The sequence below is a fragment of the Hyaena hyaena genome, unplaced genomic scaffold (assembly GCF_003009895.1).
Source record: "Hyaena hyaena isolate Hyena2069 unplaced genomic scaffold, ASM300989v1 scaffold_73, whole genome shotgun sequence".
NCBI classification, from domain to species: domain Eukaryota; kingdom Metazoa; phylum Chordata; class Mammalia; order Carnivora; family Hyaenidae; genus Hyaena; species Hyaena hyaena.
In genome coordinates this window covers 2158486-2183363 of record NW_024080705.1, presented here as the reverse complement: position 1 = coordinate 2183363, position 24878 = coordinate 2158486, and the positions used below count along the sequence as shown (strand labels likewise).

General features: G+C 36.4%; 1 protein-coding gene across 3 annotated transcripts in view; it reads right to left on the bottom strand.

Moving 5' to 3' along the window:
• Positions 1–622: 622 nt before the first annotated feature.
• Positions 623–24878, bottom strand: part of SLC25A16 (solute carrier family 25 member 16) — a 36880-nt gene continuing 12624 nt past the window's right edge. The window contains exons 5-9 of one of the 3 annotated variants that reach the window (XM_039233212.1): positions 13715–13836; positions 13309–13375; positions 7789–7951; positions 4538–4606; positions 2400–2505 (exon numbers count right to left, since the gene is read on the bottom strand). In XM_039233212.1, coding sequence (XP_039089143.1) covers positions 2400–2505; positions 4538–4606; positions 7789–7951; positions 13309–13375; positions 13715–13836 — 527 coding nt within the window. Of the gene's footprint in view, positions 2506–4533; positions 4607–7788; positions 7952–13308; positions 13376–13714; positions 13837–24878 lie in introns of those variants that run through there. The other 2 variants (XM_039233210.1, XM_039233211.1) reach the window with 2 other exon arrangements.

Sequence of the window (24878 nt, the reverse complement as noted above, 5' to 3'; positions counted from 1 at the left end):
TTTTTTAACATTTTATGTATTTAATTAATGTTTATTTATTTTTGAGAGAGAGAGCATGAGCCAGCAAGGGGGAGAAAAGGGGGTGGGGAGCCAGAGGATCCAAAACAGGTACAGGCTCTGCACTGACAGCAAAGAGACCAATATGGGGTTCAAATTCATGAACCTCAAAATCATGACCTGAGCCAAAGTTGGACGCTTAACCGATTGAGCCACTCAGGCGCCCCTACCCATTAACCTTTCTAACTCCATACGCTTAAGAACTAAGAATCATACCTCATTTAATGCCTAGACCAGACCACTGTCCCATTCTATAGACCAAAGGGCTATTCTCACAAAAGGCAGGAAAAGAGTAACAATGGAAATCAAAACAGAAATAGACATCTTCAGTGGAAGATAACCTGGCAAGATACACTTTGGGTCATCAATCTGAAAATATAAATCAAATATAATTACAGTCATTATTTTAAATATTCTTGCATTCTGACTATTATGTTTAGCATTTGTGCTTCAATATAGTAAATAGTTAAAAAAGAGAAATAATGGTCAAAATATGAATAAAATTTATTTTTAATATCCTATGTTATCTGTAACAGACATAGAATGCAAATTTTTGCTTAAAAAAATATTTGCAGTCCTTCTTTATTGATAATATAACTGAGATATTTATTTCATACATTTAAATTATATTGTGATTTGATAACAATATTTAGTTACAGTGTAGCCCAGAAATTAAAATATACAAAATAGTTTCAAGAACATATGTATTTCTACCTGTGGGGTACACTTACAAATCATACAAAGACACATATTCATTTTAAAATAAAACTTTGAAAATGAAACCAGCTCATCTAATTTTTACCAAGGTATAACAAGAAATCTTTTATGCAAACAAATTAAAATTGAAGCAGAAATAACACGTTCCACTTAAGTTTCCTAAGTCCTAAAAATCACATCAATTAGATGGTAACTAGACTAGTGTGGTGATTGTTTTGCAGTAAATACAAATATTGAATTATTACATTGTGCACCTGAAACTAATATATTGTTATATGTCAATTTTACCTCAATGAAAACAATTATAAAATTAGAGCAATTAAAAGTTTGCATTGATCAAAAAGAATCACATCAATTCTACAAATCACTATTTCTGAGGACAGAACTGTAATTGTTCCCTTCCCATTTGCGTCATGCTTACAGTAAAAGATAAAAAGTACTCTAAACACAATCAATGGAATTCTTATATTTTAAACCATTTTAATATAAAGGATAGCAATTCTAATCAGTTTTATGTTTCTACTTAAGTTTATATTGCACTAAAATTATTTTACATGGAAGAACTAGTTGATGTATCATGACAAAATACCTTAGAAACATTCTTTGACATTCACATCTATATTAATAGATATTTCACAGTCCACTTAAATAAGTTTTCTAGTATATACGAAATCATCTTAACAAAAACAAATCTACAATACTAATCCGTTTTGAGAACAAAGATATTGAGTATTTATCATTACTGCCTTTGGGAAATGTATTGACTTTTAAAAACAAATTTAAGTCAGTCATAGTACCTAGTAATAAACCTCTGAACAACACCTGAAAATTCTTCATTTATTGTTAAGCTTCTACAAGGCTAATTTTTAAATACATTTGTTTTATTTAAAAACAAAGAGAAAAAGTATCAGTCCTTTTATGCAGTGGAGCAGAATTATGAGAAGAGAGATCATAAGAATAATGTTCAATGCTGGCATCTAAGCTATTTTTTTTTTCATAGTAATCTCTACACCTAACAGGGGCTAGAATTTATGACCCCCAGATTAAGAGTCGCATGCTTTTCTGGCTGAGCCAGCCAGGTGCCCCCAAAGCTACATTTTATAAACATAAAAATTCAGTTCTCATCATTCTACTGCAATATAACCAAGCCTATTTATAATAATAATAATAACCAATGTTAGAGTCTTTGAAAACCATGATTATAATTAAAGCTTGGAATTAAAGCATGATAAAGCTAATGGCAAACTCTTGAATCCCATTTTAAGTTAGTTCTGCTCCCCAAAAAACACTTTAAAACAGTTTCAAATAACCTAACTGATTATCCAGCATCAGCTTAGGAATTTTTTTCAATGTTCTCAGTTATAACTTTTGGCATCAAAAAGCATGGTAAGCACTTTTGATTTGTGATGAATAAAAAATCAAGTACTAAAATACCAGTGGTTCCTGTGACTAGGCAAATAGCCCCATTCAAGTAATGTCCCCTCAAAATTAAAGTAACATTTTATTTCTCCCTCTGAGAATTTACTTAAAGTAATTACAATTTTCTTTAGTTGAGGTGAAAAAACTGCTTCAAAAGTTCGTATGTTGTAAAAGCCACTGCTTGAGAGGGAATACAGCGAATGTAATTAAGAGATAAACCACGATATAATCCTCTTCGAATTCCATGGTGTCCATAGACGTACTTCATAGTCTCCCACATGGTACTGAAAGACAATAGTTAAATGATGACACCTTTATGCCCACTGATGAAGAGACATAAAAGAAGCCAAAATGTCAAGGGCACCTGGTGGCTCAGTCAGTTAAACATCCAACTTTGGTTCAGGTTATGATCTCACAGGTTCATGTGTTTGATCCCCTCTGTGCTGACAGCAAGGAGCTGCTTGGGATTTTCTCTCTCTCCCTCACTCTGCTCATCCCCTACTCACCAGATCTTCTGTCTCCCTCTCAGCCCCTTCCATGTACCCTCTTTCCCTCTCACAAAAATAAATAAACATTTATTTTAAAAAAGCCAAAATATCATCTTGAATCATTTGGAAACCAAGTGTTAAAACAAGCTGAAAATTCACCATAAAACAGCAATTCATTCCAAACAAGTACAAGCATTATGCACAGAATTGCAGGCTCATTAATATAATTTATTTTGTTTGAATGTAACATTTACTGGCAACAATATTTCATAAAAATATTTGAAATATTTATGTATTCTTTTTGAGGGATGTTATGTGCAGTAGGCCATCAAGCTTCCATTTCAACTCAAGTTTTATACTATAACTAGCAGATGGTTATAAAACTGAGGCTTAAAGGGCCTCAGATTTAAGCAATAAAGACTTTGTAGTTCCAAACAGTGTTCCTTCATTTCAAACCAACATGCTGGCCTTTGCGTTTCTCTTTAGATAGGCAATCTGGACTAAGTCTTCAAAAAACCCTTTAGGTGAACAAAGGCAATTCAAAGTCCTGAGCAAATGCTCTGCTCTTCCCCTAAGGAACAACACACCACCAAGAAAACAGAATGATTCTAAATCTCTACAGATTATAGAAAACTCTAGAGCTGTGCTGGGTAATGATGGTAGCCATTAGCCATACATGGTCAATAAGTACTTCAAATGTGCCAAGTCCAAATTGAAATGTGCTGTCAGTATTAAATATACCCTGGATTTCAAATACTTAGTATTAAAAAAAGTATGCAAAGTCTTGAGATGTTGAAGTGATAATATTTTGATATATTAGATTAAGTTAAAATATTTAATTTTTATTTTTTAAAGTTTATTTAAGTAATCTCTGCACCCAACATGGGGCTCGAACTCACAGCCCCAAGATCAAGAGTTGCATGCTCCTCAGAATGAGCCAGCCAGGGGCCCCTAAATTAAAATATTTTATTTTAGGGGCGCCTTGGTGGCTTAGTCGGCTGGGCGTCCGACTTTCACTTAGGTCATGATCTCGTGTTTCGTGGGTTCGAGCCCCGCGTCGGGCTCTGTGCTGATTGCCAGCTCAGAGCCTGGAGCGTGTTTCAGAGTCTGTGTCTCCCTCTCTCTCTGACCCTCCCCTGCTCACGCTGTCTCTCTCTCTCTCTCTCCTAGAAATAAATAAAACATTAAAAAAAAATTTTAAGAAAATAAAATATTTTATTTTATTTTTGAATGTTTTATCTATTTCCGAGAGAGAGAGAGAGAGAGAGAGAGAGAAAGACAGCATGAGCAGGGGAGGGCCAGAGAGAGAAGGAGACACAGAATCTGAAACAGGCTCCAGGCCGAGCTGGTCGTCCACACAGAGCCCGAGGCGGGGCTCAAACCCACGAGCCGTGAGATCATGACCAGAGCCAAAGTCGGACGTTCAACCAACTGAGCCACCAAGGCGCCCCTCTAAATTGAAAATTTTAATAGGGACTGGGACTTGGGGCACCTGGGTGGCTCAGTCAGTTAAGCATCCAACTTCCACTCAGGTCATTATTTCACAGGTTGTAAGTTCAAGCCCCGCTTAGGGCTCGTGTGCTAACAGCTCAGAACCTACAGCCTGCTTCAGAATCTGTATCCCCCTCTCTCTCCACCCCACCCCTGCTTGTGCTGTCTCTGTCTTTTAAAAATGAATAAACATTAAAAAAAAAAAAAAGAAAAAACAGGGATTGGGACTAGATGAAGAGCTTGTAAATTTACCAAAGTATACTATGGAAGATCTGGACTACTGGTAAGACCACAGTACTATCCCCATATTTACTCAAACATTATATTTCCTAAAGAAAATGAACAATGACAAATGGAGAACTTACAGGCACTTTTCAAATTCTGGAAGAACAGTTCCTAATTGCATTCGCCGACGAGTTACATCAAATGGGTAGCTAAAAGAAGAAAAAGGCAGGACTTAAATATGATTTTCAGTGTTCTACTCAACAATTATTGAATACAAAGTTCCACATGTTATTTTCCTAGGAAATAATGTGTTCTTATGCCTTTGTTTTGTCCAATCTAGGAGTCAGGACATAAGCACATGAATAAAATCAAACAGCAATACAGAGGTCTTGCCTTTGCTTATGTGGTTCTTTCTATTGGGTTAGTTGATTCTCTCTCATCACAATACAGAGTTTTCTATTCATTCCTCAAGGCCAAATTCAATGCCACTTTCTGAAGAAACAAACAGTATTGTTGGAACCCTAGGACAGGGTTTGGCACTATTGACATTTTAGGTTAGATAATTCTTAGTTGTGGGGGTTTATCTATGCACTGAGTTTAGGTTCATCCCTGGCCTCTGCCCACTATGTGCCAGTAGCATAACTCCAGCTGTGACAACCAAATTGTCTCCAGACATTAATAAGTGTCCATTGGAGGCAAACTCACCTCTAGTTGACAACCACTATTCTAAAAGGATTTAGCAAGTCCCCTGGTATACAGTAGACCAACAAAAAATTTTCCTTAAAGGCAAAAATTAACAATACAGATAGTGCATTTAGAGGACAGAGAAAGTTCTATGCTAAGAGGGGAACCTGGGTGTCTCAGTCGGTTGAGCATCCAACTCTTGATTCTGGCTCAGGTCATGATCTCACAGTTCATGAGTTTGAGTCCCATATTGGGCTCTGTGCTGACGGTGCAGGGCCTGCTTGGGATTCTTTCTCTGCCCTTCCCCTGATTGTGCTCTCTCTTTCCTTCTCTCAAAATAAATAAACTTAGAAAAAAATAAAATAAAATAAATTGCCTGAAATGAAATATACAAAAGGAATCTCTCTTAGGAGTGGGACCCCAGGTGATATTTTTAAATTACTTTTATTTTGCTAATATTGACTATTGTGTTAGGTCCTGTGTTAAACAATTTATGTAAATTATCTCCTTCCATCTTCACAACTGCATGAAGCAGGTATTGTTATCCCAACATTAAGAAAATCGAATCTTACATTCTCCCGTGTCACAAAGCTGCTTTCTACTTTTCTATTCAAAGACCTCCATGGTACCTAATATATACTTAAGTGATATAAGACAAAAATAATAATATACTTTTATATATATTTATATTTATAATAAAACGTTATAATTTAAAAAAACATCTTTTAGGATGCCTGGGTAGCTCAATCAGTTGAGCATCTGACTTCGGCTCAGGTCATGATCTCACAGTTAATGGGAGAACCTGCATCGGGCTCTGTGCTGACAGCTAGCTCAGAGCCTGGAGCCTGTTTCAGATTCTGTATCTCCCTCTCTCTCTGACCTTCCCCTGCTCATGCTGTTTCTCTCTCTCTCCCTCTCAGAAATAAATAAAATATTTTTTTAAAAAATTAAAAATAAATAAATAAATAAATAAGCATCTTTTTTAACCCAATAGCTTAAGAAATAGCATTACCAATAACTGAAATTTTGTATGCATTTCAATAGCACCTCCAGGAATTATTTTTTAAGGGGGTAGTGAGAGGAAGAAACTTTATGTGAATTAAGGGAACAAAACCTCAAGCTAAAGAATTCAGTTTCCAAGCCGGAAAAGACGTATGTGAGTAGAAGGAATTAGTTAGTAGAAAGGAGAGAATGTAAGAAGACAAGGTACAAGAATTAGAACAAGGGAAAGAACAATGGGAAAGAAAGAAAATAGCATTCTAGGCAATGTTCTACAGTAACAAATGGTAAGGCATAGTGACTATTTGTATAGGTACAATGTGAAAAATGATTTCAAGGTATTATTAGCGCTAGAAGATTAATGGTTATCAATAACAAATAAGAAAGCTGGGAGCTGAGGATTGTCACCAAGAAGAAAAAAGGAATTAATATCTGAACTATGGACTTTGCCCTGATGGTAGAAGTCCAAGCAAAAATATCCAAGAGCTTGCTACAGAAGTAATGGAGAGTCAGCAATGGAGATTTAAATAGAATTTGTTATCTGTGCAGAGGTGACTGTTGAACCCATAAAGATAGATGAGCTATTCTATATATTTATGGGAAGAGCATAGGACCAAAGTCAGGGTGGGACTTAAAACACTGGCATGGAGAGGTAGAAAGAAGAAGATATGAATCAGCAAGCTACCTGAAAAGGTGGGGGCGGGGGGAGAGTTGGGAAGGTGGATGGCCAAGAGAGGTACTGTTACAAACAAAGGAACTAGAACAATTGGAAGGAAGCAAAAGAACTGAGAGGGAGACTGTGGATCTGGTAAGAGTCAATGGGTATAGAATACAGTTTAAGAAAAGAAATGGGAAAGAAAAGATTTTAAGGATCTAAACAGAAAATGAGTAGTAAAGAAAAAAGGCAGTAAAAGCAAGAAGAGAATCAAAATAGCTAAAGGTTTCCACAAATGAACAAGGCTGCACAGCCATGTTGCCAAATGTAAACCACCACCATTCCTTCTATACCTTCAAACTAGTATGATCTGCTTCCACACACAAGTACACTGAATCTGCTTTCACAAAAGTAATCCTTGATTATAAAATCCAATCAACACCTTACTTTTCAGTACTTTTCTTACTTTGACTTTTCTTTTCCATTGGATACTCTTTTTCATCTTTTTGTCAATACTACATCCTGTTTTTCAGGATACTCCTCAGTCACAGAAAGCTTTTCTTCTTGTTTCTGAAAAGTTCCTGCTTCTTAGTGTTCTAGCCTCTTTTTATTTCATCTACCCAATCTCTCTTGAGCTAGGGAAATCCTCTGAAGCCACTTTTTCAATTACAATATAGTAATACCTTTACATTCGGCAAATGTCCAAACCTAGTACATTGTCTGACACAAAGGAGGCCTTCAAGATTTAATGCAAAAGAAGTGCCTCCTGGCGCTCCTGGGGGGTTCAATCAGTTGGGTGTCCAACTTCAGCTCAGGTCATGATCTCATGGTTAGTGAGTTTGAGCCCCGCATCGGGCTCTGCTGTCAGTGCAGAGCCCACTTTGGATCCTCTGTCTCCTCACTTTCTGCCCTCCCCCACTCATTCATATTCTCTATCTCTCTCCCAAAAATAAACATTTGAAAAATTGTATTAGGGAAAATAAAATGAATTATGCTGAAAATCAAGATTGAGAAACTGCCATTTGATTGAATTAAGCTGATGAAGAAACTTACGATATTGTCTGTGCTATTGCTCCAGCAACACCACCACAAAGTAAGTTTACGTGGGTTTTCAAAACTAAGACATTAGGATTGTCTGATGAAGGTCTGCCAAGAAGGGTAGGGGCATAGGAAAGCCCAACACTCTTTAAGGTACCAAAAGTAAAAAATGAAACACCTGAAAAACAAAATATAAATTCACCATAATGCTTAACATTACATGAACCATGAAAAGACACCATTCTTCATAACCAATTAACTCAAGGAACAAACTATACATTTCCTTATTTCTGAAAGAAAAAGGCTTAATTAATGTTTATAAATAACAAAGATGACAAGATAACCACCTATAACAATTATAGCTATGGTTTTCACATGCTAATATATACTTCAGTTTACTGAATAAAGGCAGTAGTTGGGGACAAATGCCACCTTATATATTAATAGAATTAAATAGTTGTCCAAGGTTTCACATCAGTAAAAGTTAAATTCATGATTAATAATTACAAGTAAAAACGCCAACTTAAATTCACAATAACACTGATGGTGATAAAATGAAAACAAACATTCAGAAGTGACAAAGAATTGTTATTTTAACTCAGTGCCTAATTTTGTCTCCAAGGAAGAGTTGTATCCATGAGAGGAATGTTCATATTGAATCACAAAACACATGAAATCTAATAAATATTAAATTATCAATAATATGCACTTAGAGCTTGCATTTACATATCTTTATAATAGACTCAATAAAGTCTCACATTGACAAAATGAAGAATAGAATTCAAGCAACCCTATCACCTAAGCATTATTCAAGATACCTTGACATCTACTAAATTTTAAAATATATTTAAAACATACTTGATGCTTTATAAGAAATGAGCACTAAAAAAACTCAGTCTAGAATAGCTCAATATGTGCACTTAGTCTTTATACAAAATTCTTATAAATTTATAGCATTTTGAAATGACAGTATACAGTTTTACAATATTCATACACTTTTGTATTTGGGAAACCTATTCCAAAGACTTAATCTAAAATCTAAAAAAGATCACAATGGTGAAATTCATAGTAAATTAAATGTGAGTTAAAAAAATTAGAAATACCTAAATGATGTGGAATGGTACTTAGTGAAATATGACACAATTAATAAAAATGATATTTGTGAAGAGTACTGAAATATGTGAAAAATGTTTGCGCAATGAGGAAAAACTAAGAAACAAAATTATATATACATACTATAACTTATATAGTTTAAAATATATTTTATTATTGTTTTTTAAAATATTTTTTTATTTATTCCTGAGAGAAAGAGAGAACCAGCGTGAGCAGGGGAGGGTCAGAGAGACACAGACCCCAAAGCAGCTCCAGGCTCTGAGCTAGCTGTCAGCACAGAGCCCGACATGGGGCTCAAACCCATGAACCTTGAGATCATGACCTGAGCCGAAGTCGGATGCTTAACCGACTGAGCCACCCAGGTGCCCCTAAAATATATTTTAAAAACAAAAAGAAAGACAGGAAAATAGAGCAAAGAATTGAAGAGTTCAATTAAAGAGTTCTTCTTCCAGCATAATTAATAGTAATCTAGGTATTCTGAATGACTTTGTCGTTACTATGGGGCTTGCAAAAAGGATGAGAAGGTCTTCAAGAATCCAGTACCACCACCTTCCAAAAACTTAAGATGGAGCTCATTTGGGAGTTGTGGGCCCATGAGAGAAGTGAAGTGACTCTACATATTGATGCCAATAGCAGCAAAGCTATTGAGATAGATCTTGCTATTGAGCCTACAGAAGATGGAATCACTGGGTCTGAAACTCAGAGATTAAGATCAAGTAATGGGTTCATAATTAAAGACCACCAACCATAGGAGGAGGCAAATGAATTTATACATTTATAAAAGAGTGGGTAAGAGTTTGGCAAAATAAGTGAACAAAAAAGAAATATATAAAAACATAAAAAGAAAAGCCACAGGTGGAAATTAAGCAGCAAGATATAGAAACAAGTACAAATATATCAATAATCACAATAACTATCAGGTGAACTAATTGGCAATTAAAGATTTTATAGGCCAGATTTTTAAAGATATCCAATTATATAATGATTTCAAAAGAAATACCTAAAAAATAAAGATATGAAAAAGTAAAAACCAAAAGGATGAAAAAAGATATGCTAGACAAATATTAATTTGATCTGTCCAAAAATGAATTGTAAATTAAGAGGAAGGGGAGAGATTTGAACAATAATATACTAGATGATATAAAGAAAATTTTTATGGACTCCTGGGTGACTCAGTTGGTTAAGCATCCAACTCTTAGTTTTGGTTCAAGTCATGATTTTATGGTTCATGAGCTTGAGCCCCAGGTCGGGGTTCTGTGCTGACAATGCAGAGCCTGCTTGGGATTCTCTCTCTCCCTCTCTCTCTGTCCCTCCCCCACTCACTCTCTCTCTCTGTCAAAATAAATAAACTTAAAAAAAAGACTTTTAAAGTTCATAATAGTGTATGGTTATGCTTTTTAAAAAAGCATAGAGAGGCACCTGGGTGGCTCAATTAGTTAAGTATCCCACTTTGGCTCAGGTCATGATCTCAGAGTTCGTGGATTTGAGCACGATCAAAACTGCTTCAGATTCTGGGTCTTCCTCTCTCTCTGCCCATTCCCCACTTGTGCTCTGTCTCTGTCTCTCTCTCTCAAAAATAAAACATTTACAAGATAAAATAATTAAAAAGCATATAGAGCTGAATACTGAATACTGTGAATTTACTTTAAAACAATTTGGGATGTGAGTGGAGGGAGTATTTAAGGGCATAGATGAAAGAAGACTGGTCCTGAGTTGATCACTTTTGAAGGTAGGTCATAGGTGCATGGTGGCTCGTTCTACTATTGTCTACTTTTGAATACATTTGAAAATTTCTAAATTTTAAGTAAAAACAATTAATAAAATAATAAATTCATACGATGCAGCTAAAGCAGAATTTAGGGGGGAAAACCCACATTAGAAATAAAAAAACCTCCAAAGGCTGAAAACGAAACAGGTAAGCATTCAACTGAAGAATAGACCCAAGGAAGAAGGAGATAATTAAGAAATGAACAAGAATGGGGCGCCTGGGTGGCTTAGTCGGTTAAGCGTCCGACTTTCGCTTAGGTCATGATCTCGCGGTTCGTGGGTTCGAGCCCCGCGTCCGGCTCTGTGCTGACTGCCGGCTCAGAGCCTGGAGCCTGTTTCAGTCTGTGACTCCCTCTCTCTCTGACCCTCCCCTGCTCACGCTGTCTCTCTCTCCCTCCTAGAAATAAATAAAACATTAAAAAAATTAAAAAAAAAAAAAAAAGAAATGAACAAGAATCAATGAAATGGAAAATAAAGATAGACTAGAAAAGTAAATGAAAGCCAAAGTTGATTCTTTGCAAAATCTAACAACTGATCAAAAAATAAAACTGAAAAAAGGAACATGACAATAGAGCAGATATATATAAGATATGAAGAAATAAGGGAAATCTTGTGCTAAAAACTTAAAAATTAATACAAAAAGTCAAATTCAAAAAGGTAAAGAAAGGTATGAATTACCAAAAATGGTTCACGAAAGATAGAAAATCTGAATAGTCCTACAACCATTTAAGAAGTTAAGCCAGCATTAAAAAATCATCCACAAAGAAAACTTTCAAGAAACAGATAATTCTGGGGCGCCTGGGTGGCTTAGCCGGTTAAGCGTCCGACTTTCGCTTAGGTCATGATCTCGCGGTTCGTGGGTTCGAGCCCCGCGTCGGGCTCTGTGCTGACTGCCAGCTCAGAGCCTGGAGCCTGTTTCAGTCTGTGACTCCCTCTCTCTCTGACCCTCCCCTGCTCACGCTGTCTCTCTCTCTCCTAGAAATAAATAAAAATATTAAAAAAAAAAAAACAAACAAAACAAAACCAAAAAAAACAAAAAAAAAAAGAAACAGATAATTCTAATCATCTTATAGAGATAGAAGATGAGGACATACTCAACTCATTTATGAGACCTATATAACCTTGATACCCAAACCACACAAGGATATTACAAGAAAAGAAAATTACAAGGAATCTCACTTAAGAATATAGATGTAAAACTTTTTATTTTTGAGAGAGAGAGACAGTCAGAGACAAAGTATGAGTGGGGGAGGGGCAAAGAGAGGGAGACACAGAATCCAAAGCAGGTACCAGCCTTCGAGCTATCAGCACAGAGCCTGAAGCTGGAACTCATGAACCATGAGATCATGAACTAAGCTGAAGTCAGATGCTTAGCCAGCTGAGCCACCCAGGTGCCCCTAGATGTAAAACTTCTAACAACAATTAGCAAACTTAATCCAACAGGATATAAAAAGGTCATTATGTCATAGCCAATTTGGGTTGATCTTAGAACATCTATTAATACCATTTATCATATTAACAGATTAAAGGAGAAAGCCATATGATCACCTCCATAAATGTAGGAGAGAGTGTCTGATAAAATTCAATACCAATTCAGATAAAAATTCTTACTTAAGTCATAAATGAGCATTAAGCTAAATGAAGAAGTATTACAAACAGTCCTTTTAAAATCATTAACAAGCCAAAATGCCCAGCATCATCACTTCTATTCACTGCTGCACTGTAGGTCCTTAGCTAGTACAGTAAGTGAAGATAAACATAAATAAATAAGGAAATAAGGATTAGAATGGAAATAAGAAAAATGATATAATGTGGACAGGACACAATTGCCCACATAGGAAACACAAAATATCTACAAGTAATACAGTGGCTGGCTATAATACCAACAAGTAGGATAATGGCTAGCTATTAGATAATATAAAATGAAATCAAGTAATAAGCTGAAAATGTAATTTTCTAAAAGACACAACACAGTTTATATGGTATCTATAAATATATGTAACAAAAATGTCCCAGAACTGTATAGAATTTCATTCAAAATCCGAACAAGTGTTTTTGTGCAACTCCAAAATGGATTTTAAAATGTGCAGGAAATAGGGGCTTCTGGGTGGCTCAGTCGGTGAGCATCCAATTTCAGCTCAGATCATGATCTCACTGTTTATGAGTTTGAGCCCCACGTCAGGCCCTGTGCTGACAGCTCAAAGCCTGGAGCCTGCTTCAGATTCTGTGTCTCCCTCTCTCTCGACCTCTTACCTGCTCACACTCTGTCTCTGTCTGTCTCTCTCTCTCTCAAAAATAAGTAAAAATTTTAAAAAATGTTTTTAATGTGCAGGAAATATCAGAATATCTATAGTTCCTACTTTCCTAGAACGAAAAAAAAAGCATAAGGTAAAGGGACTTGTCTGACCAAATATAAAGACTCATAAAACTGCACTCTATTCTTACCTTTAGAAGTAGCATTGTAAAAAAAAAAAAAAAGTAGCACTATAGATCACTGGAGAAAGGAGAGACTATTTAATAAGGGTCAAATGGTTATCTTCAGGGAGGAAAGAAATAATTTCAGAGTGAATTGGGGCTTAAATACAAAATGCTAAAATTTTAAAATCATTCTTAGAAAAAAAGAAAAGACCAAGATTCTGCCAAATTTGAAAATACCTGCATATGGAGCCATTCCTAATATAGTGGGCATCAGGCCTCTGTAAAATCCAAGGAAACCTCCTTCCTTTTGAATGAAGAAAAATTAGAAGTGAGATTACACTGTGTTTATTATGATAAACATCAAAAAACAAAAGCATACATTACAATGAAAAAATTATTCTGGGGCCCACCCTGAAACACAGATGTGTCACAATCATCATTAACATCAATAACTATAAATAAGTTTATATAAAATTCAAAATATTTTTCTAAATATATAAGGACACATTATAGGGACACCTGACTGGCTCAGTCAGTAGACTCTGCGACTCTTAGTCATGAGTTTAAGGCCAATGTTGGGCATAAAACTCACATTAAAAAAAAAAAAAAGACAATATAAACAAGAAAAGTAAATGTGAAATACCTTTGCATAAATTGTTTTGAATGCATGAATAATTCCTGTATAAGTGTGTTCCCCTTTCACCTGGAATGCTAGGCGTACTCTAACCATGTCAAGAGGGTAAGTACAGATAACTGCTGTCATACCTGAAGAAAAAGAAAAAACTTAAAAATGCAATAGAAAATATATATCTCTTTCCTATCATTAGTAGTGCTCTCAAAATATACTTATGATGAAAACCCAATGCAATCAAAAGTGATATTACTTATAGAATTAAATCATAATATTATCAGTTGAAAAACAACCTTGTGAGCAAAGGGTCAATTTGCTAACTCTTTTGAAATTCTTCACACTGTGAAGTTATGTTAACACCAAAATATTATAGTGTAGATGTATCATGAGTATTTATTTTACTTTATTATTATTATTATTTTTTTTTTGAGAGAGAGACACAGAGTGTGAGCTGGAAAGAAGCAGAGAGAAGGAGACACAGAATCTGAAGCAGGCTCCAGGTTCTTTGCTGTCAGCACAGAGCCTGAAATGGGGCTCAAACTCATGAACTGAGAAATCATGACTTGAGCCAAAGTCAGCCACTTAACCAGTGCCCCCATGAGTATTTTTTTACTTCTATTTCTTGTCTATTCCCAGGTAAGATACCAGAAAGGAAAAACTATCTCCTAACACTAGCCAAGATATTTGATTTTTTATTATCTCTAATCCTAAAATGAAGAGATCTTTACCTACCAAAGGAATTTTTTTAAGCTTATTTTTTATTTATTTTGAGAGAGAGAGAGAGAGGACACGAGAGTGAGTGTAAACAGGGAAGGGACAGAGAGATTGAGGGAGAGAGAAAATACTAAACAGGTTTCTTGCTGCCAGCGCAGAGCCCAACATGGGGCTCAATCTCATGGATAGTGAGATCATGACCTGAGCCAAAATCAAGAGTCAGATGCTTAACCAACATACATATATACTTGTATATATACATACAAGTATATTATCATCTTCTTTATCCATTCATCAATTGATGGACACTTGGGCTGCTTCCCTAATTTGGCTATTGTAAATAATGCTACAGTAAACATAGGGGTGCATACACCTTTTCAAATTAATGTTTTTGTATTGTTTGGGTAAATACACAATAGAGTAATTACTGTATTATATGGTAATTCTACTTTTAATTTTTTAAAAAATTTTTAATGTTTATTTATTTTTGAGAGACGGAGACAGGGTGCAAGCGGGGGAGGGGCAGAGAGAGAGGGAGACATAGAATCTGAAACAGGTTCCAGGCTCTGAGCCGTCAGCACAGAGCCCAATACAGGGCTCGAACTCATGAACTGTGAGATCATGACGTGAGCCGAAGTCAGACTGAGCCACCCAGGCTTCCCATTTTTTATTTTTTCTGGTACTTCCATGCTGTCTGCAACAGTGGCTAGACCAGTTTGCATTCCCATCAACAATGTACAAGGGTCTCTTTTTCTCCACATCCCCACCAATACTATTTTTTGTTTTTGTTTTTGTTATTTTAGAGAGCGATACAAAGAGAGAGAGAGCGCCCGCACAATTGGGGATGGGGGGGGCGGGACAGAGAGAGAGGGAGACAGAATCCCAAGAAGGCTCTGCACTGTCAATGGAGAGCCTGATGTGGGGCTTGAATTCAAGAACCCACAAACCATGAGATCATGACCTGAACTGAAGTCAAGAGTTGACCACTTAACCAACTGAGCCACCCAGGTCACCTCTTGAATTTTTTATTTTAGCCATTCTGACAGTGCAAGGTGGTATCTCATTGTGATTTTGATTTGCATTTCCATGATGAGTGATGTTAAGCATCTTTTCACGTGTCCACTGGCCATCTGTATGTCTTCTTTCGAGATATGTCTATTCATGTCATCTGTCCATTTTTTAATTCGATTATTTGGGGTTTTTTGCGTGTTGAGCTGTATCAGTTCTTTATATATTTTGGATACTAACCCTTTACTGGATATATCATTTGCAAATATCTTCTCCCATTCAGTAGGTTGTGTTAGTTTTGTTGATAGTTCCCTTAACTGTGCAAAAGCTTTTTATTTTATTCTTTATTTACTGTTTTTAATTTTATTTTTAAGTGATCTCCACACCCAACGTGGAGCTCAAACTCACAATTCTAAGATCAAAAGTCACATGCTCTACTGACTGTGCCAGCCAGGTGCCCCCAAAAGCTTTTCATTTTTATGTGGTCCCAATAGTTTGTTTTTGTGAGAATCTATTTTTTAAAATACCAAAAAAATGTACGTTCAGTGTAGAGAAATTAGAAAAACTAGATAATAAAAATTAAACATATATTCATCCACCAATAATAACTACCTACATATATAATATCTCAACCCTTTTCACATGAGCATTTACACACATGTAAATACATACACACACATTTAAAACATATGGTAATAATATAATTCTGGGGCAGCTGGCTGGCTCAGTCAGTAGAGCATTTGACTCTTAAAAAATAGTTTAAAAAAAAAAAAATAGTTTTAAGATGTAATTCTATTTTGTAGTCAAATTTTCTACTGTACATTGTTTTATGAACATCTTCCCATGTGAGAAAAACATCACCTGGATGTACCAAAAATTTTTAAAACAATCCTCTTAGACGTTTAGGTTGTCTAAACTAATTTTATATATGCCCCATTATTTGTTATATGATAGTGTAATAGTGAACAAGGTTTTGGTTAATCTTTTTTTTTTTATTTTTTAAAATGTTTTATTTATTTCTGAGAGAGACAGAGAGAGACAGCATGAACAGGGGAGGGTCAGAGAGAGAAGGAGACACAGAATCTGAAGCAGGCTCCAGGATCTGAGCTAGCCATCAGTACAGAGTCCAATGCGGGGCTTGAACCCACGAATCATGAGATCATGACCTGAGCCGAAGTCAGCCGCTTAACCAACTGAGTCACCCAGGCGCCCCATTGGTTAATGATTTTATAACTAAATATTTTTGTGCATCATTTCCATTATGGATAAATTCCTAAAATAGAATTATTAGGTCAAAGAGTAAGGCTTTTATTTCTTTTTTTTTTTCTTTTTCCAAATTCTAGTTAGGTAAATTGGTTTAATATAGTCAAATTGGTTTCAGGTGTAAAAGAGTAAGGTTTTTAATAGAAATTGTCTTCCAGAAAAATTGTGTCAATTTATAATGTCAGCCATTGGAATAAAAGTCCTATTTTCTTGGGGCGCCTGGGTGGCTCAGTCGGTTGAGCGTCCAACTTCGGCTCAGGTCATGACCTCACCACTCATGGGTTTGAGACTCGCATCTGGAGCCTGCTTCAGATTCTGTGTCTCCCTTTCTCTCTGCCTCTCCCCTGCTCATGCTCTGTCTTTCTCCATTTCTCAATAATAAATAAATGTTAACAAAAAAAATGTTTTCAATAAAACATAAAAAATAAATAAAAGTTTTATTTTCCTGACTTCTCAGGAGTATTAAATAATTATTAGACAATTAGAATGTTCAGTTATTGGATAATTTTCCCAACATATAATGGGCAAAAAGCATTCTCTCTGTATTATTTTGGTTTCTTTCTGATTTGACTTTTTCTTTTTATCTTCTTTTTTTTTGAGTTTCCATAACTTTGACACTCAGCTGTCAGTTCTCATCTACATTTTTGATTGTAAAGATTTTTTAAAGTGGTGACAGATTTTTGAAGGCAGTTACCTGTTTGGTACATAGGCAACCAACACCTATAGCTTCTTTGATGAATCGTCATCCTCATTACATTTTCTGAACAACCTCAAATGGATACAGTGTGAGGGACATTCCTTATTCCTTTGGCCCAGATGGTATTGTTGAGCCTAATGTCAATGTGTACATCTGGAGTTCCCACCTCCTTCAGGGCAAACATCTGTATCCCTCTGAGCACATGAAGCACATGCTTCCTGAAGCCTACTTCATAAATGTACTTGTGGATGGTAAGGATGTGTTCTGTGCTCACTACCGTGTAGTCAGCAAAACAGCCTTATTTTCTCCACCTCTTTTTGCAGAGCCATTCCGGGCCCAGGTTGGAAAGGAAGAGTGCAAAGTATTATCATGACTTCCTTTTTCTACGTAGCCTTTTTTTGTTTAAATATTTTTTTATTTATTTCTAAGAGAGAGAGAGAGACAGCATGAGCAGGGGAAAGTCAGAGAGGGAGATACAGACTCTGAAATAGGCTCCAGGCTCTGAGCTGGCAGTCAGCACAGAGCCCGACGTGGGGCTCGAACCCACGAAACACGAGATCATGACCTAAGCAAAAGTCGGACCCTTAACCGACTAAGCCACCCAGGCGCCCCAGGCTTTTTTTTTTTTTTTAAGATTTTATTTTTAAGTAATCTCTACACCCAACGTGGGGCTCAAACCTACAATTCAGAGATCAAGGGTCATACACTCCACCAACTGAGCCAGCCAGGTGCCCCTGTATGTAGGCTTTTAATACTACCTTTTAAACAGGATAAATTCATCTTTTACTAGTCTTAAATAAAAATAAAACTTTTATGCCACGACTCTGACTCAGAATAATCAACAATATACAAGTGATTTTATTTAAAGCAATTTCCATTTTCTTGCCCTGATTTAACGTTTTAGTTTTAAATTATTTTTTAGTATCTGTTTAATTTTATTTAATAGACCTAACATATCTTACCTCATTTACTTCACAAATGCAACTATAATTTTGCATCCATTTTTATCAGTGCACACCTAAATCTATACTGTCAGAGCTTCCACTGCTCCCTAAAAATAATCCACATTAGTTTGCCATTCCTTATACAGGAGTTGGAAAGAGTGTTATGTTATTATCTAGGTAACTTTCATAACATCTCTACCTGGGTGACTAAAACATTATGTGAGCTAAAAAGCCACACAGCTAATATACAGGTAATACTTCAGTGCAAACACAGACAACCCTTAGTTCTCTCCTGAGAAGGACAAAAATTAAATTCCTTTCCACAATGAAGGGAAAGTTAATTTGAATGTTAAGTAATGAAATTTATTTTGTATTTGAGAGAGAGTACACAAGCAGGGGAGAGGGGCAGAGGGAGAGAGAGAATCTTAAGCAGGCTTCATGCTCAGCACAGAGTCCACAAGGGGCTTGATCCCACAACCCTGGGATCACGACCTGAGCCAAAATCAAGAGGACACTCAACCAACTGAGCCACCCAGGTGCCCCTGGAATTTAATTTTAAACACAAGCAATATTTTGGATCAAGATTAGCCTAATGATGGTCAGACTGGGTTAGACTCCTAGAAGAAAGGCTGATTTACTATTTTTAAGTTTATTTATTTACTTATTTACTTATTTATTTTGAGAGAGAGCAAGATCATGCATAAGCTGGGGAGGGGCAGAGGGAAAGGGAAAGTGGGAGAGAGAGGATCCCAAGCAGGCTCCACACTGACAGCGCAGATGCAGGGCTCAAAGGCACAAACCCTGAGATCATGACCTGAGCCCAAATCTAGAGACACTTAACAGACCTCATTACCCAGGTGCCCCAAGAAAGGCTGATTTACGACTAGCATATCTGTGGTTTAGCTGTGATATTTTAAACCTTCCTTTTTTAGTTTGCCCATAGCAATGAAAACTAGCCACTATGTGCCAAGCACACCATACCAGGCTCTCTATAAATACCACCTCTAATCCTCACATGCCAAACACGACCAACAATTCTACAAGGTGGAAGATGGATATTATTATTACTTCTTTGCAACTGAAAAAAGTGAGGTTCAAAGTAGTTAAATAACGTGACAAAATTCATATAGTTTCTATATCACAGAGTAGGATTTGAAACAAAGTTTTCTGACTCACACCATGACATATGTTGCCTTGCTGTAATTTTGTTTTCTTGTTAAACATTTGCTTTGAAATTTCTAAACTTAACTTTTTATTCAGAAATTCCATCAGGCCAGTGATTAGACCGGTCAATTCCCCACTGTAGCCAGTTTGATTTGTGAGCTCTTTATCTGTGCTATTTGTTTTCAAGCTATTCATTTTCAAACTATGTAACATATTCATATGTTAGCTATTGGTATTCAAATCAGCTGCCTAGGGTATGCAAGAGAGTGACTTTTCTAAATGGCTTCTTTTAAGCTGCATCTAAATGTTTTTTAAAAACATTAAAAATTTAATTAATTAAGTACAAAGGTGGTGTTTCTGAGATAAGGTTTGGCATTACCATTACATTTGAATCGCAACAAATACCTTATTTTTAAAAACTTTTTTAGGGGCGCCTGGGTGGCTTAGTCGGTTAAGCGTCCGACTTTCGCTTAGGTCATGATCTCGCGGTTCGTGGGTTCAAGCCCCGCGTCGGGCTCTGTGCTGACTGCCAGCTCAGAGCCTGGAGCCTGTTTCAGTCTGTGACTCCCTCTCTCTCTGACCCTCCCCTGCTCATGCTGTCTCTCTCTCTCTCTCTCCTAGAAATAAATAAAACATTAAAAAAATAAAATAAAAACTTTTTTAATGTTTTATTTTATTTTTGAGAGAGATAGAGACAGCATGAGCAGGGGAGGGTCAGAGAGAGAGGGAGACACAGAATCCGAAGCAGACTCCAGGCTCTGATCTAGCTGTCAGCAACAGATCCCGACGTGGGGCTTGAACCCACGAACCATGAAATCATGACCTGAGCCGAAGTTGGACGCCTAACTTACTAAGCCCCCTAGAGACTCCAGCAAATACCTTATTAACCAGTTATTTATAAAACTACATGTATTTGCAAGTTGGTTTAATTTTTTACAGCTTCTGCTAACAATTTTGCAAGGGAAATTTTTAGAAAATAAAATTAGGAGAGATTCTCTATAAACTAGTTCCATCTTTATTGGAGTGTTTCATATTAAGAAATTTTAACACAGATAAGAGAATCAAAAGGCTGACAATTTTAGGTCTTGATTGTGCTGACACAACACAACTTGGTTAAACATCAGATTTTGCTAAGATTTTCCCAATTCATCACTATCCATTTTTACAACTTCTGTTAATTTTAACAATTTTTTTTCTCTTCCCTAATCGGGATCACTTTGGTCTTGCCTCTCCCATTTGCTCTCTGACTCTATTTATTTCTTCTTTCCTTCTCACACGTTCCATATCTTCTAGCTGTCTTCTTACTGGCTTTGGGTGGCTTCACATGAAATAACCGTAAATTAACAAAGTGGCAAAATGATAAACTGGTGGAAAATGAGTACATTCAGAAATCTGTAAAAGGTAAACGGGGCATCAACCTACAAGTTGCAAGACTATGAATCAGAGAGGAACTGACGTAACCTAACTACGTAAGAGAATGGCAAAAAAGAATGCCAATGATTACTGGAATGCTAAACTCATGATCTAGTTTCACAATTTTTTTAGCCAGTTTATTTTACCATGTTTTTATATGGTATATTTCTTTTAAATTTGAACAATCAACCAAATCTTCCTAAAGAAAAACAAACCTGTTAGCAAATGTTAAAAAGACATAACAGGTTTATGGGGCACCTGGGTAGCTCATTTGGTTAGGCGGCCAGCTTTGGCTCAGGTCACGATCTTCCAATCTGTGGGTTCAAGCCCTGTATCGGGCTCTGTGCTGACAGCTCAAAGTCTGGAGGCTACTTTGAACTTTGTGTCTCCCTCTCTCTTTCCACTTGCTCTGTTCACGCTGTCTCTCTCTCTCAAAATTAAATAAACATTAAAAAAAGAAAATTTAAAAAAAGAAATAACGGGTTTAAAAATGAAAAAGAAGTCCTCCAAATGGACCACTTGTGCTAAGTCAATGTCACCAAACCAAGTCTTAATACTTAACCTAACTACAGTTTCAACTTTCTCCAGTAATGTCCCCACTATTTATTTAACCCTTTCCCCTTCTGCCTATAGAAGCCTTCCATTTTGGATGCCTCCTCAGAGCTCCTTTCTATTTCTGGATGGGATGTTGCTCAATTCAAGAACTGTTGAATAATGCTGATCTGATCCTCAAATTTTTTCAGTTGAATTTTGTTACTTAACATAAGGCTATAAAAATCACCAAGTTTTGTTGCTGTTTTTCAATATCCTAAAAGCAACTTAATGGTTTCATTTAAAAAAAAAAAATTTATGTCTTTATTTTGACAGACAGAGAGTGAGCAGGGGAGGGGCAGAGAGAGACGGAGACACAGAACCCAAAGCAGGCTCCAGTGTCTCAACTGTCAGCACAGAGCCTGACGTGGGGCTCGAACCCACAGACTGTGAGATCATGACCTGAGCCAAAGTTGGACGCTTAACCAACTGAGCCACCCAGGAGCCCCACAACTTAATGATTTCAATGTAATTTTAAACCCTGGAATATAATAATTTTGTACTCTGTAAATCTTGAAAACTAATTTAATGACTTTAAATGTTTACTTATTTTGGGAATGAAGAGGGAATAAGAACTATTCTATTTTACCCTTCACCCTAAGTATAAAAGTATAAAGCCCTCTACAGGGCTAGATGTAGTTTTCTACAAACCCTAACTACAGAAAAGATCATGATGTTTTGCGTTGTTGAAACTAAAAATAATACTGTGTTGTAAAACAAGTTTGAGGACATCTAACTAAGTTCTGATTTTCCTCACAATGACTACATCAAAGCTTTTTAAAAATACCAAATGTCCCTGCTTTGCTGGCAATTTAGGCATGTGTATAGTCTACCTGTCAAGTAATCCAGCACTAGATTTTCTTGGCTTGAATTTTCCTCATTTCAGCTAATTTATTTTTATATTATTTGTTTTTGACTGTTGGGGTCAAAATTGATCAAATGATCAAAAGAACTTATGAGTATGGACGCAAGAGTGAATCAGCTTGCATTCAAATCACATTTTACCACTAACTGGCTGTGTGATCTTGAACAATTTACTTAATCTGGGTGTCAGCTTCAGAATCTATAAAATGGACGGCATAATAAGTCATTACTCAAATCAGAGTTTTATGAAGTTTAAGTGATTTAATATATGTAAATGCTTAAAATAATTCTCAACATATAGTAAATATTATTACTCTCTCAGTATGTTCTTTTTCAAGCTATTCATTTTTTGACCCTTTCTTTTGTGAACCATATCATTTGTCTCCTCTTTTTACCCAAATTCCTCCATTCTCAATCTCTTCCTGTACTTCAACACTTCAAATAAAAAGCAAAAAAGCAAAAAGAACCGTGACGAAAAAGAAAACAGAACATCCAGATTATTGAAGACAAATATGTAACTGAGTAATCAGACTGACATATATATCCAAATGGTGACTGGGATTTTCTATTCATAAATCTACTGTTTCCTGTTTTGGCATTTTTCTATACTCACATAGCTCTTCCTTACTAATCTAACTATCACTGCTTTACAGGGAGGTCAAAAAAGTCCTCTAAGTGCAAATAAGAGAAATCAGAAACTACCTACCTCAAATAGTGGTGGTGATAGTTTTTCTATTCCCCCACTTTATGACCACAATCCAATACAGAGAGCAGTATATCTTCACCTACCAGGAAGCAATGAGACTCAATCAAGTTGAGATATGTTTGCAATCTTTGTGTATGTGCAAACTTCTCTTTTCCTCCCTTAGTCAAGAAACTGAGGACTTAATGATGAATCCAAACTGACTGAGACTGTTTTTTCCCTAAATGTTTATCTTATTATCTCTATAGTCTAGAATCCAGGAATTGTGGTAACCCAAGAACATACTTTAATCAGCAATTAGATTTTACTGATTTGCAAAGCTTTGAAGAGTACAACAGTACCTCATAATCACTGTATAAAAAACAAAAATTCTGGTTGCAAATTAGATTTATAAACACAATACCAAAGATAGATCCTTGGTCACTAAAACTTTGGAGATCATATTCTGAAAATATGGCACATATACATCTTTTATTCTGCTCCAGCAAGAAACATAAAGAACTTCTTAACAGAGGAGGTAACACTACATGGAGAAGGCAGTCGAGGGAAGATGAAGGAGGACTTCAACTATCTCCATTTTGACCTAATCTGTACCTTCTAATTGTTTAAGTACGTCTTTCCAACTTATGTCTTAACTCAGGCAAAAGACCCAGCAAGCATCCTTGATGGGAACCAAAACTACCCCCTCAAGCAATGGTGACCGCCAGATGCCAACAGGACCCCATGTGATTGACACCAAGACAATGGTTAACCTGACCTTTACTGTCCACGGACTTTTGTCCCACACTTTCCTTATATTAACCTAGAGGTATTTACAGCACTTTAGAGACAGTCTTTGAGATATTAGTCTATTGTTCTCCAGATGTTGGCCTCACTGAAACAAATTCCGTTCTTGTTTCACTACCCCTCAGTCTCCGCCTTTGGATTTTGTCAGTGATGAGGGGCCAAACCTGGTCTGCATGGGACCCCTGGAGCCAGGTGCTCTTGCACCCCAGTTACAAAGAACAGAATAGATATTAGAAATTGGATAATACATAGTTGAAGCAAAGGAGCATATCCAGGCTGTCATCAATTAAATTCCTTCCTCTCCAACTTCTCAGTGAATATGGAAGTAGATTACAGTTTTCAGAGATGGTTTCCTTCCTGCCTCACTACCTTCCTTCCCATCTGAGGCTATATATAGAAGCAGCAACCAGACTTCATATAGACATCCAAAGAGATTACAGTTCAACGAAAAAAAAAATGCATGGATTTGAAACACACACTTAAGACAAAGGAAGGGCTCCATGCATCATCGATACAAAAGATAAGCTGGGGGGCGCCTGAGTGGCTTAGTCGGTTAAGCGTCCGACTTTCGCTTAGGTCATGATCTCGCGGTTCATGGGTTCGAGCCCCACGTCGGGTTCTGTGCTGACTGCCAGCTCAGAGCCTGGAGCCTGTTTCAGTCTGTGACTCCCTCTCTCTCTGATCCTTCCCTGCTCACGCTGTCTCTCTCTCTCTCTCTCTCCTAGAAATAAAAAAATTAAAAAAAAATTAAAAAAAAGATAAGCCAGAAAGCTAAGGAAATTGGTCTAGAGTACATATCCAAGAAAGTTCAATTCTACTATATCCTGTCTTTTGGAACCACATCACAACTTCAAGCCTGATGATTAACTATCAGTTGTAAATAACTAATAACCTGTCTACAGTTATGTGCAACCTCTGAATCTCAGAGAGTACTCTAGAGAGAGATAATTCAAGTATTACATTCAAGAGCCACACTTGCAATCATTATTACTCAAAAGAATAACTGTGTATGACTGTGGATGCCTTTAG